Source organism: Corapipo altera, unplaced genomic scaffold (assembly GCF_003945725.1).
Source record: "Corapipo altera isolate COAL_440 unplaced genomic scaffold, ASM394572v1 53, whole genome shotgun sequence".
Classification (NCBI taxonomy): Eukaryota; Metazoa; Chordata; class Aves; order Passeriformes; family Pipridae; genus Corapipo; species Corapipo altera.
In genome coordinates this window covers 866,556-881,535 of record NW_020884900.1, presented here as the reverse complement: position 1 = coordinate 881,535, position 14,980 = coordinate 866,556, and the positions used below count along the sequence as shown (strand labels likewise).

General features: G+C 41.3%; 1 protein-coding gene across 5 annotated transcripts in view; it reads right to left on the bottom strand.

Moving 5' to 3' along the window:
* Window positions 1–14,980, bottom strand: part of ANK3 (ankyrin 3) — a 206,066-nt gene that overhangs the window by 89,546 nt on the left and 101,540 nt on the right. For all 5 annotated transcript variants that reach the window (XM_027649512.1, XM_027649513.1, XM_027649511.1 and 2 more), the window contains 2 exons: window positions 11,440–11,637; window positions 8,850–8,948 (listed from right to left, as the gene is read on the bottom strand). In XM_027649512.1, coding sequence (XP_027505313.1) covers window positions 8,850–8,948; window positions 11,440–11,637 — 297 coding nt within the window. The remainder of the gene's footprint in view (window positions 1–8,849; window positions 8,949–11,439; window positions 11,638–14,980) is intronic.

Here is a 14,980-nt window from a genome sequence, read left to right as displayed (position 1 = left end):
GCACTCCTGTTAATGTAAAAGAATTCTGCTTTGGGGGAAAGAGGAAGGTCTGAGGCTGTCTGAGCTTATTAATTTCAGTGGCAGAAAGGTCAGTTAGAATAAATATGGGGACACATGGCCATGCTGCATGTCTTGGCTGCTGGTAGAGCTCAGACTAGCCAGAAGGAAAACACACTATGTGGGAATGAACAATGTGGAACTAGATACAAAGGCCAACCTTGTGGGTAGAAACACTGAAAAACAGGCTGGTGGTGTACTGTCCAGGCTCCCGCTGCTCCACAGTTTAAAGGTGAAAAAAAGCCTTTGTTTTCCTGTTCTGAAAAGAAAAAGCTAGTGCCAAGAGGCAGAGGCACAGAGAGAGTTAAAATCTTCAGCCTGTCATCCCTCATTTTTACATCCAAGCCAGTGAGGTGTGGTTAGCTTAGGCAGCTTGGTAAAAAACACTGAGGAGACAAGTCCAGAGTCAGCCTGGGATTCAGAATCCAGCACTACACCACATGTTCAAACCATGAAGTCATAGCTGCTCAGAAGAAAGAAAGAAAGAGAAAACCTCAAATGTGAACTATTTCCACTAAAGGGAAGTCTCAAGTGTCCATGGGTTTAAACATACCATTTTTTTCATGTCACTTTGCCTCTGTTACTACTTTGCACAAGGTTACTTAATTTCAGTTGTATTCACACGTACCAGGAGATGGTAGCTGTGACAGTTACTTTAAATTAGGGTGTGTAGTTTTTTTCCAGTTATTATATACCCTTTGCCATCTAAAGCATCTACTAGGTTTGACAACCAGGATGAGTTAATCAGTGCCAGAAACGGCACTGAATCAAAATTCCATTGGCATCAGCAAAATGAAACTTTCTGCTGACTTATATGAACATTGGATCAGATGCCAAGTGACTACAAGGAGCTTTTCCTGCAGAATAGTTGCACACAATGGTAAGAGTCTGAGCACTAGTTAAAATGAAATCATCATGAACTGAACTCTGGGACCTCATCTTACAGCTACTGTTAGTTTAGGATTGGCCTGATAGCTTCCTGTTCCTAGCAGTGCCTGATGTCTGAGTCTGACAGGGCTCCCTGAGCTGCCCAGAGTCTTTAGTCTTCAGCATAATGCTGAACTCATGTACCTCAAACACAGCTTCTACAGCCTTTGCTTCTACATGGCCCAAAGATAAACTTGTATTAAAAGATGGCCAAGTTATCAAAACAGTTAAAAAAAAAAGCCATGAAACCTCCTACAAGATCTCAATTCCATTACCCCCCTTGAAAACATGACTAGCAAGGTCAAAAAAAAAAAGAAAAAAAATCAGACAGCATAAAACCAACTGTGGAGATGAAATCCAAAGTCAAGGAGACCACCTGCTGGGAGTCTCCTGCTAATAACCCTAAAACATTAAAAGCTGGAGCATACCAGAGAGCCAAGACCAGCTGATCTCAACTTCCCCTTTGAAGTGATCTGCAAAGGCTCCTCTCCAGCCTGTAACACCAAATACTCTGAATACTGAAGAAGGAGCTATCAAACCCCCAATATTTACTGCAGTGCAACAACAGCATCCTTCTACAAATGGTACATACAGAGACTTACAGGTGGTACCTTCACAAATGGCTGGAGGAGCAATTACTGATGCTCTTTGTCGCTCCTGACCAGCCTGCTGTTTAAATCAGAGACTAAATGAAAACCTTTCCTCTTTCCCCTCAAATCCATGGTAGAAATCATGACATTTCCAGGCTCACTATTCTTCCTGCCATCCTTCCTTGGTGTCCCAGAGCTGAAGCTGAAGGAGTCTTCCTCTGAAGCTCTTGGTGCTGGTGCCTGGTCGAGTGTGGCAGCTGGAAGTGTGTGCACTAAAAGGCAGCTTCTCTGCTACAGGCATCATGTGTGTCCCAAGTAGCCACGTGGGCACCTGCCAGCCTGGTGGCAAAACACCAGCTTCCTGCTTGAAGTCCTTGGAGAGGCCTGGGAGCTTTGTTTCAAGTTTGCCATACCCTGTGGTTGTCTCGTGTCATATTTGATGAGGCAGTGGCTAACACAGCGCAACGTCAGTGACAGCAGAGTGACAGAGATCTGACAGGGTGGGACATGTCTCACTGGGCACGTTGGACCTCATCAGACACCACAGGACATCTTTCATGTTCATAGTCAGCAGCGTTTGTAGTGAAGGCATTGGTCAAAAGAAAAGCAGTTAGCAAAACTCCCTTTCAGTGCCTGAAACCTGGAAAGGATATCCTTCGCTTCTTGGCTACAGTACAGATTCCTGCACTCAACTGTTTCTAGCTCAGGAAGGTGTAACATTTATATCCCAACATCTCCATGGAAGTCAGGTATTCTGTTAACTTTTCTGAAAGGCTCCAACTGGCAGATTCTCCAATTACACAATTACATCAACAATAAAAGTAGCAATTCTTAGGGCTACTTGAGCTTGCTACTTTCATTCTCTATAGAAAGGTGCCCAGGAGGCTAAAATATTTTGCTTCAAAATATATCAATAATACAAAAAAACCCCACAATCAAACAAACAAAACAACAATAACAAAAACGTCACTAAAAAAAACAACCCCAAAACAACAACAACAACAAAACCCTCACCATTTCTGCACAGCAGTTAAAGTTTAGTTCTAATTAGTGGCAAAGCACCAAGGGATTTTGTAGGCATCCTAACATTAAAAAAGTGACTTCCAAGAAAATCAGGGCTTTTGTTTAACACAGCTCTAATACACATCACCTTCTGGCACTCAGCTGCTGTGCTGCTGTTTTGAAGAATGAGCAGCAACATGGGAATTAGCAGCTGGGAAGGGCTTATCAAAACCCACCAGACTAAGTGCCAAGAAAACATAAAATCAGAAACACTGAGCTTTTCATTTCTAATGGAACACACAAACGTAAAGCATCCCTTATTCTCTTGCCCTTCAATTTTTATTTTTGAGGGAAATTATCACAAGCCTTGTTGTATATCATGTCAGTGAATTCAGTGAATTACTTTAATATCCTCCACTGGCAATAACCATAAATCTTAACAGCTTGAATTACTGCATCTTTCTAGTCATGCTGACTCTCAAGCTGCTGTGTTTTTGTTTTTCTCCCATAAATGGCAGACAATGAAGCTACAGTATTATTGTTTATAGGCCTAGAAATTGCTTTAGATCCACAGATCACAAAGCCTTGATTGAATGAAATGGGCAAACCTATGTGTACATACTCACTTCCCTGCTTTGCTAAATCAGGGTCTAACACGTTGCAGTACCTTGCAAAGGTTCATTATTGCACATTAATAGGCTGGAAATTTCCAGAAATGTCTTGATAACAACTGAGCACGTACAAAGAGACAAGGAGAGAGAGATAATGCACCATGAAGATATTACTGAAGATATCTGTATCTGTGTTCATTCTGTATGAAAGAGATTTTTCTTGATAGCACTTTCCTCCCTGCCTCCTTCCTATCTCTTTCTGCATCTGAAAATTAGATAATCCAATGGAAAAATTGGACTGCTGTTATGAACCATTGTAGCACTCAGGCTGGTATGGGGCTCCTGTCAGAACAAAGCAGGCAGACCTGAATAAATCTGAAATAAAAAGCCCAGCTCAACCTGCAAAAGAACATCATGACCTCTCAGCCACCATTATCTCCTACCAAAACCAGAGTTTTAGGAACAAAAGACAGTTTAATACTGGATTTGTTTTCCAGACAGTCATCAGCCAGGGACAGTGAGACCATCAATTCCCCCAGGGCAGGCCCAACACCAAGTGCAGCAACTGTTTCACTAAAATGACCTGCACTGAAATCAAAGCTCCAGATCCTGCTCTTCATCCTTGACTGAACCAACACTTTTCTCTCATCAGTCTTCCTTTGCCAGTCCATCATGGTAAAGCTGTATCCTACAATTACATTATCCAATGGGATAAACAGCTGAAAAATGACATGTGGAGACCTGCTGAGCCATGAAACAATATTTACTCGTGCCAACTGCCAGCACAAAAGCCCTGAAACAAAAGCAACATCACATGTACCAGTGCAGCTTTTACACTCAATATGACCACCAGAGAAGGAATATCTGCTTGCATCCCTGGCTTCAGATTGGTTTTTAACTCCCAATATTACTGTGTAGGGACGAGCATTCCTTGTGTTAAGGACGATGTTGCATAACACATTTTCAGCATCAAAAACTCTTTAACATACTTAAAATCGGACACATAAACGTAATGTCAGAATAGTTAAAAGCCTTTGCTGTAGGACACTAACATTTTAAGCCTTCTGTGATCACTAAATTGAATTTTTAAAGCTTTCTAAATGTGAAGGGTTTTTAAGCAGCTCAGAAACTTCACCATCCAAAGTGTATTTTAATGTTGCTACATTTCCACCACTCCTGCATGTTAAGATAAGGTATTTTCTGTGGGTTATCAACTGGAGCTCAGTCTAACATGGCTGAGCTTAAAACTGTAGGAGCAGGTGTCACATAAAACTGCATAACAAAATCTCATTTTCAAGTGGTAGGAGCAGCCTTATGTTCTCTCAAAGCACTAGTTTTGGCCTGCTAAAGCAGTGTTGTTTACTTTTCAGCATTGACTTAGACTCCTGCAGCTCTGGGATTTGAGGCTATTTAGTTAATTGATGCAGCAGAATCAGAAGGATCCCATAACACCATTAATAAATGGACTTCAAAACCAGCAGCTATTCTTCCTTTCATGACCTTTTCTACAACAAAGCTCAGGAAAAAAATTTCTTGGGAGGGAAACCACCCCAAGAGAGAACCACAGTTGCAATTGTTCAAGTCTAAGGGCAATTTTGAAAATGCTCATAAGTTTTACAGCCAGAATTGATCTTAATCATACAGACTAATCCCCTGTACAAGTAATTTTCTGTAATACTGGAGTTTTTTTCTTCCCTGCTACTGCTTCAAGGTACAAAATGTGTTTCTGACCCATCTTCTCCTTTAACCACCTGAAAAACTCCAACAGTGTTTGCAGCCCTCAGAATCTGAGCAGGGGTAAGAACTCCCATGTGTCAGAACTGCAAACTCTAGATGTTTTCACGGGAGTGTAAGTTATATATAAATGATGACTAAAGAACATGTACCAGAACAGGAAGATGATAGCTCATTGGTCCCTACTCAGGAGTTCAATGACCTGCTCATATTAAGTTGAATGATATGAAGTGTTCTCCCCCTATTGACAGATACTGTGCTGGAGTGATATTAAACCTATGCTTACTTATCCTGGGGAAATGAGAAATATTATAAGGAGAGAAACTAAACAAAGAAAAAAGCAACAACAATAACAACAAAGACCACGGAATAGTCATCTAGACCACAATAATTGAGGTAAGAAAAGCACATAGATGTGAAATGGAGGGAAGAAGACAGGTTAGTGGTGACACAGCTGGTAGCAGAGATCCCCAGTATAATGTCACTCTGAACTGTGCAGCTTCACTGACTTTTAAGGCACGGATGACACATCTCTGCTTCTGTATGTCCAAAGGAATGAATCTGAACTGGACATGCTGGACAGTATCGTGCAAACATGCAAGCATAGCAACAGTGCTTCTGGAGCCAACTCAGCTGTTGCTTATCTTGTCCCCCAATGCCTCTGGTTTTAGAGGCAGCACACAGAGACCTTTTATTCCCATGGAACAGTTAATCCATCTAAACAAGAGAGCTTGTAACTATGGAGCTGCTATTGTACAAGCCAATCATCTGAACTTCACCTGCACAGAGCATGAGGTCAAGGCATGGTAGTTCTTACAACATAACATTTTTCCTTTGTCGTAGAAGTTCAGAGCTTGTCAGTTCTTTCCTTAGGAATTCAAGATGATCATCAGTTTATCCAGAAACTATTCCATGCTAGAATACACTGTACTGCAGTGGCACTTTTCTTATATCAGAGGCGACAGTGAGTGGATATCTGGCAGACAACCTCCATGTGGCTGACTTTGTGGAGCCTGGAGGGCTCACTGCTGCACAAACCCAGCAGATGGGACTCTGCAGAAGCCAGTGGAAAAGCATCAAGTTCATGCCAGTGCATGAGCATCGGGCTCATTCTATTCTAGTAGAATCCTGAAAGGCATGTGGGCACCTCCTTCCTAGGAGCAGACAGTCCCCTAAGCAGAGGGCTAACTAGTATGGTAGGCAGGAGGATAAGCTGGTGTGGGTGTTCCTCACCACAGAAGCCTACAGGATTAATAATGCATGTTTTCCCAGACAGATCATTTCTTACATGCCAAAGGAGTCCTGCTTAAATACAACTTGACTTTGCCTGACTTATGAGTCCCTGCCCCACTTCCTGACAACTACAGAGCAGTCCCATGGAGGCAAATGTGTACTGGGAAACTATTCTTAACTCACACCAGCTACACATATAACTGAGAAATGAGGATGAACAACAAGGGATTTACTGTTGACTTCTTTAAAATTATATGACTGTAACTGATGGACAGGATTCATGCTGCACACAGTCAAATATGACTGTGTTTTTCCTCCTGCTACGCCTAGTGACTAATTCAATTTTCAGAGATGCAATTAAGAAAATCAACTCCATACAGAGAAGATATCTGAATGATAAACTGAAGCCTCTTTTCTGTGTCTCTGCTGTGTGCCTGCTTCATCCCATCCCACCCTGCCAGGTATAAAGTTCAGTACAGAGCTTCTGCAACTGTGCCAGGCCAGCCTTGAGACCCATGAAACACACCCTGCCTCTCAGCTGTGACAGTATCTCAGAGGTTTCCACCATGCTAATGTGACTAAAGGGCCACTGCAGTCCAGAATGGGATCCTATTTGGACACTGGAGAGCAGGCAAAGGGAACACGTGACTGCCTGCACCTGTCAAATGTAAATGCCTCCTTAGACTGCTTACTATTTGTGGGGCAGAGAATGGTGCTGCAGAGAGGGAAAAAGGCAAACACCCTGACAAATTTATGGGCTATGAGGTGGTTCAGTTTTGACCAGTTAAAAGAACAGGTTCTGCAATGTCTTGCTACAGAAACCAAAACCAGGTAGAAACTATCTCCAGGAAGGCAACCACATGCATCTGAGGAAACTGTGCACAAAATGAACCAGGGCAGATCTCGTGTGCTGCTGGGTGACCTGGCTGATCAGAACCCCGACTGATTCATCTTTAAAATACAGGCTGAGGATATGTTACAAAAGTAAAAGGCTGGAGAAGCTCCTGGGATTTCAGCAGAACCATTTCAGTTTTATGTCAGGATAATATTATTGAAATAGTAGCTGGTACAGTTGGAATTATACTGTAGAAAAATCCCATGACAATGACTTTTTCCTCTGCCACAGATTATAATCAGCTGAGCTCCAGCCAGACATGATGATGGACTCAGCCCTTTCTGAGCTGTCAGTGTGATGACAGAATGATAACACTGCTGGACAGTCTGACACACCTGGACATTTCTGGGATGCAAGCACAGCACTCAACTTGTGGCATACACCTAGCAGAGAGCTGTGAAAGCTACTGCTCTGCACAAAGGGTGCAGGTCAGCTTGAGGGACTTGGTTCATTTAGCTGATTTGATCAGCTACAGTTGAAGTATTTGATCTCAACTAATTTCTTGCCCAGCTAAAGGAATGACCCCAAGATCTAGACAATGCACGAGGAATTTAAGTATAATCAACACTGAGATCATTATCATTAAATTCTGAACACTGTACACCATTAGTGAGCATAAAGCCATTTCTACAAAGGCTCTTGAATTTACTCCAGGTCATCAATCTTAAAAAGCAATACAGTGAAGTGGGAGGTGTCATCCCTGAGGGTCTCAAAAGCCATCCCTAAGCACCTTGGAAATCCACGTATCTTATTTAGGAGTCTAAATATTAACTTTAGGCAAAACTATTTTTAGGCAACTAAATTTGAAACAGACCACAATTGCATATATGTATTTCATATTAAATAACAGTGATAAAGAATTTCAGATTTGCCCTAAAGAGTTAAATGTTTCACCTCTAACATTTTTTTGAAGGTAGAGCAAAATTACTGACAACCTAACAGTTCCCTGTTTACCAACAGGAGAACAATGGCCCAGTCTGAACTTGGGACAACAGAAAAAGCCAGTTCCCTAGAATGTACCAGTATGATGAAATAATTCCCTCACTGCTATGCTTTGCAAAACAAAGCAGCTTAGAAATTCAGAGGTACCCAGCCATGGATGCTGAGCCAAGCTGTAGGAAAAGGGGATGATCTCTAAAAATGAACAACGGCTTTACTTGCAGAATCATGTCTATGGATGGCTGTTTAGCATCAGCTCAGGGGAAACTACTTCCATAAAGTTTCATGAAGTTTCTTAAAGTTTCATGAAGTCTCTTAAGTCATGAGGAAAAGTATTTAACACTTAATAGCCTGGAATGTCTACATTGCATTGACATAGTTCCTCTTGCTGTAAGTAGATGTTTTAAGTAAGGGTTCTCCTGTGTTTTGTTTCTACCATCAGCTGGATGGAAAGCAACATGAAACATGTAAAAAATACCAAAAGCAGATGAGATTATGCCTATGGTACAAGATTATATGACTCTATAGAGAAAGCTCAAGATTTTGTAAAAGTTTCCTTAACCAAAAAAACCCAGAGCAATCCCACTTACCTTCAGTGAAGCACAACAGTAGGACACAATCTAAATCTATATTGATCTAAATATTTGGCAAGAAATAAGCTTACTACTCAAAGACTGAACTTAACATTAAACATTTAGATTTACATCTCTTCAGTTTTCAGAATGTATTCTACAATCATTTATTACAAGGAATGTTTCTCTGCTGTGATTTTAGTTTCACCCTGAAATCAATTACCAGTCCAGTCTCCAGGCTCATGCTTCCCTGAAAGGAAATATTTCATGCTGACAGCGGTGTTTGTACCTTTGTCTGTGAATCAACAGCAGCTCCTTGGTTGACAAGAACCTCTGCTACATTGACCCTGTCCTCTTGAGCAGCCAGGTGGAGTGGCGTCAGTCCACTCTGTAAATTAGAAGCAACAAATCTTCAGAGGAGGCACATGAATACTAAAGTGCAAATTCAGGTATCAGTGAGACTCAAAACATCCTACTGAATTTAAAGAAGTTATACATTCCACTCTCGCTGTGTAAGGTGCTTCCTAATCACACTGTCGATCTGCAAGGAAGCACAACTCAAAAGCCAGGAAGATGATGTTTGTTTTACACAAGGAACATTTGTTCAAGCAGTGTTGCATGTGGGATAGCAAATTGGAGCACTTTAAGAAAAAGTCACATAGTAATTTTTAGCTCCTAATTCAGTTCCTTGGAATGAGACTTTAAAATCAATATTGAATAATTGTTTACACTTCTGCAAGTTTTCTAGAATTTACATTCACTCAGATTTATCCTTACCTTTACTTGATTTATCCTTACTCCTTTACTTGATCATTTTCAGACATAAACACAAAAGATAAAACTGCATTTCTCTGAGATCAGGTCTGTTTCTCTCTGCTCAGGGAGGATACAGACTTGCTAGTTCACATGTACTGACACTTATTTTTCTATACCTTATTATTTTTCTTATCTAAAACTTGAGATCTAAATACCCTTAAAACCTCGGAAAACTTTCTGTCACATAAAAGGCCTCAGATAAAACAGGTGGAAGAGAGCATCTGCCGAGGAGATGTTTTTAGGAATGAGAAAGAATATCCTTTAATTGTAAATCTCAGTTCGTTTTCTCTCCTCCTGTTCCTACTGCCTTTAGCATCAAGGACAGAAGAGCAGGTGGCAGCAGTTGGCACATCAGGCAGAAACACTGGCTAAGTTTCTTACCCTTGAACCCAAATCCATGTCCACAGTGCATTCCCTACCAAAGGCAGTTATTCTGTCTCATTGTACTTTCCTCAAATATGCAATCCTGGTAACAGCACAGCTTAGGTGGGTCATTGCACAAATATATAACAGTAACCAACTATAAATTACCTAATAGAGCCTGGATATTGTGGGCCAAACCTTCTAAAAACGTTTAATAAGTGCACAGTGCCCACACCGTGGCTCTGGGTATGCAGCTCCCAACCATTCTGTGGATACTCAAGAAATAAATGTTCTTTTTATTCCCATTGCAAAACTCAAAAGTCTGTGCTTTAAACATTTGGCTTAAAATGTAGGTGCTGAGCTCTGAGGAAGCATGCATTCCTGAGAGAGTACAAGGTGAACTATTTTCAAAAGGTGGTGTTATCAGTATAATGAGAAACTAGAGATTACAACTGAACAGTAACAGATTGAAGGATGTTGCAGGTAATTAACCTCTGGTGGGACTGAATCAAAGTGCCCAGCAGCTTCAATCATGCTCTCTGTATTAGCCTCAGCAGCAAACCCATGACAGCCAATGGGATGCAGAATATGCACGACAAAGTTCCCTGAGATGATACAAAGTCCGTCCTGCACTGCACGAGCCCACACACTTTATTGAGACTTGAGAAAAAAAACAAACCAACCACATCTGCAAGAGAAGCTTTCTCAACGAGGACCCAAAAGTAACCAAATTGTAAAGTCAGGAGGAGGAGAACACAGCAGTCCTGTGCAGCACCACCCACTGCCTCAGAGGACACTGAATCTTTCTACCTGCTGAGAACGGGAAACATTTTCCATGAAAAATTTTTCTATTGCCTCTCTGCTCTAGCCACATAAATCCCTACTGAAACTTCACTTGACAATATCAAATAATGATGTCTAGTGGAGCATTTAAAGAATTAAGGCTGCACATTTGCTAGAAACATTGCTATAGAGCAGACTTAATAGCCTATAAATTCATAGCTACAGAAACTAAAATCTGTTAACTTTCCTTTCCTGCCCCCAGGAGAAATTACACCAAAAGTCACTGCGCTCTAAGCAACACCCTGTGGGGAGGAAGAATCACTGATATTAATGAACAAAATCTCAATCTTGCTGTTATTATCCCATTTTAAAAAGTCAGCTTCCCTTAACAAGGTATCTGTTACCATTAGATGGCAATAATTGTTACCATTTGTTGGTATATGTCACTTCTTTGCTACAAGATATTATAGCATTAAAAATGTTACAAATACAAAAAGTTATGAAAATATGACAAGTGTTACAATTACACATGTAACAACTGACAAATGCTGCCATTAAATGGGCAGGCATATACCTAGAGGCTCATAAATAACAGGTAACCACCGTGGGGTGGAAGATGTTTTCTCTCTGGGCATGTTTTGGCAGACTAGCATAATGTGGAAGGAAGGGAGATGGATTAGGAAGTTCCACTGCAGCATGTGCTATCACTGAAACTTGGGTACTACAAAACACAGTTCATTTAATGTGACATGGCACGCTGCTCTCTTGGCTAGAAGAAATGATGATGTGCATTCAGATACCTGCAGTGCCTTTCAACATCTGCAGAACCACAGTGGGTGGAATGTAATTGCAGGCCCCCATCCTTCTCCTTACCATGCTTGTTCATTGCCTGGGCACCAGGCAGGGGGAACACTCACCTTGTTGCTGAGATTTACATTAGCATTTCTAGAAAGGAGCAAGGACACCACGTCCACGTGGCCATCCTGGGAGGCGAGGTGCACAGGGGCGATGCCCTGCCTGGTGACAGCGTTGGGATCAGCACCATATTCCAGCAGTGTGGTGGCTATGTCCATCTGGTTTTTCTTGGCAGCTATGTGCAGTGGCGTGTAGCCATTCTGTCAACAGAAAGCACTCCATGGCAAACCACTCATTAAACACCGTGATAAATCACCTACCCAACTCTATGAATAAGTATGTCATTAGTTCCAAAAATTCTGACAAACGTGCTCAAATACAACATTAACTAGTTGTACAAATGAATGTGTCAGACCTCTAAGCAATCTTTTTTGCAAGAACTGCTACAAAGAGAAGGATTCTGAAATAAACATTCAAAAATATCTGTTCAGAAGAGGACAATATATAACAACAGGAGTTTGAGTTTCATTACACAGACCTTTGCCACTTTTCCTTAAACGTACATAAAAAAGACCAGGATGTGTGTTCATAACTCAGAACAGCTGTTATTGTTTGATTTTCCCCCCACTTCTCAGTTTGAATGAAAGCATTATGTACATGAAATATGGTCTTTCTTGCAGCATTTAACCTAAACCTTACTGACAACCGGGTTTTGTTCGGATCAAGGGAAAATTAAATAACATGACATTAGAGTCATGCATTCTTTATTTTTTTATTCGTTCCAATATGTGTACCCAGTGAGCCCTCTACTAAAAATAAAAGCGCAGTATATCTGTTGCATGGCAGAAAACAGATAAATGGATATAAAGAACAACTGATTAGTATGCCAATACGAAAGCACTGATTGAGGTATGACCAGCTTTTGGTACAGATTTTGATGACTGTTTAATCAAGAGCTTTCTCTCTTTCAGAAATGTATTAGCACTCATTATCAAGTAAATGGCAAATGTGCACACATTTGCGAGAAGGTCAGGGGGGATGAGACCCAAGCTGCACAAACTCTTCTGTGCAGTATCATAAGTACCATGTGCATCTCAGATTACACAGCCCAATAAATCTATCAAAAGGCACAAAGCATTCACCTGGCTTGGCTCCTCCCTGCACCCACAGGGCAGCAGGAATGGACTAAATGGGAAGGCAGGTCCCAGCAGATGCAGGGCAGTGCAGGTAGGGGTGAGGAATAAATACACAGGGGCACACAACTGATTACAAGAGAGCTTTAATAGCAACCTGGCAGCCAAGAGATGCACAGCACTAATTTAACGTGGAAAAGGTTCTGTAACCTTCAAAAGTCAATTCAAACTTAGTTCAGACCTTAGTACTAAGACATTTGAAAAGGACACACATAAAACAGAGCACTACAATCAATAAGGGGAGTATACGGCCACCAAATCTTCACTTTGAAGATAACATGCTTCAGGTGAAACACAAGCCTCTCCCTTAGACTTCCTGCATGATACTGTCACGTAAAATAGCCACTGCCACATAAGCACCTAATAAATCCTAAACACTACATGCTAAATCCTGAGTATATGCTAAACTGTGTATTTTAAATGAAGCTCACATTACATAAAATAACAAATGCAATTTCCAAGCCTTTTTCTCAGAAATGGGCATAGATTGCTTTCAGTGGAATGGAAAGCAGCAGGTTGCCAAGAAAAGACAAAAAGAGAGCTGAAAAATAAAAGCTGAAATTCAGCTCAGTCCCAGTCTGCATCTTCTCTCCATAAGGGTAGTGCTCTGTCACTATGCATAGATAAAGGAACAGAGAAGTTCAGAAGGAAGGGTATTGGGTTATTCTGGTTGCCAGGGAAAAGAGAGGAAAAAGGAAAATGGTTAAAAATTAGATATAAGCCCCATGCGAAATTAGCTACAAGCCTAAGTTTTGCCTATAAAAGAGAAGAATGGTTCATGAGAATAACTGTATCACACCACTCTACTCTGACATGGCCAGTTCCCTGTCACTGATCAGTCTTCAAGGCAAGTGTTGCTGGGTGAGGTTAATGAGCCACTCTTAAGATCAGTGTTAAAGACAGCGGTGTCACAGGAAAGGCAACTGCTGACGAAACTTAACTTTGAATCCAGTGATGAGATATGACATAACACATTTATTTACTAGACCTCATTTACAAAAGAAATGGGAAATCATCTGCTGTTACCAACATCATCTTTCGCATGACTGAGTTGTGGGTGCCTAAAGCAACAAACATGTTAACATTAATTTTATTTAGTATTGATGCTCTGCTCAGTGTTGCTGTGGCTCACTTGCTGCAGAACACTAACAAATGCTTTCTTTTTAGGCACACTTACAGTTGGCACTTGAAGGCCTGAAGTGGCAGCTGCAAAACTGTCCTGTTATGGATGGGGAAGCTAAGGTGACCTGACACATGAGTTTGTGCAATATTATACCACAATATATAGTGCTCCCACCTTGGTTTGGACTTCCCAAGTCCTTGGCAGCGGCTGCTGCAATCCCTGCCCCTACAGGATGCACAGCTTCTGCTGAAGTTTCCTTCAGTGAAAACTGGGTCAGTGCCTTCTCATCCTCTTCAGAAGGCCCTTTCTTTCCCAGGGTGGTATTCTAGAGTGCTGTGTTGCAGTAGTGAAAGATCAGAGATCCCTCCAGTTCCCCTCCTGGGGGCACTGCTCTGGCAGATTGCCACTATCGACAGTATTGATTTTAAACTGTGCAGTTGCTGCTGGCTATCCATGTTTATTTAACTTTCCTCTCTTTGCATTACAAACTCTGGGACATACCATGTGTGACAGACTCCATCCTCTTCTTCAGCCATGCAGAAGGTCTCTCTGCTGTGGCTGTACTAAACCGTGTGTGAGAGGAAGGCAATCAAGGAGAGCTGTCCATCTAGCTACGAAACTGCCTTTTTTCTACTAGCTCTGCTTTTTCCACAGTATTTTTTGGCAGTGGTTTAAAGAAAGTGTCTGGGTTGTTTCAGATGAGGTATTTGCACTGCACTTACCCTGCTTGAACCTACTTATGCTTCCACCCTGCTTTACCTACTGTTGTTGTTCAACTATCGATGATACTTTGATTGATTATACTATATATCAATCCCATACTTAAAACTGGGATCCACAAAAGATGTAGACACTTTAGGCTTCTCTAAATTCTTTCTTCTATGCAGAACTAGAAAAAACTTAAATATTTATTCTTTCATATTCTCTGAAACCTTATAGTAGGTGTTGTCTTGCCTACAGGAAATTACAATCAAAGCAGGACTGTGACTAGTTTTATTTTCTTGCCAGTCCATTTACACTGGGGTGGTATTGTGCAGCACATTAATAATTACATATGTTGTGCTGAGAAACTTATCACACCTCAGAAGGGGGTGTAGCTGGCATTTATCCCAAGCTTGTCCCGCACAGATGTTAGGAGGCAATGATAAATTTGGCTGGCTTGGAGAAGTTATGAAGAGACTGAACAAAGGAAGGCTCAGTATTGGCTGAGTGTGAATGGCACTGAATCTAGAGATTTTAAGTGTTTCTACATCTCTATTTGCTTTTTTTACTGCTATTTCATTCACC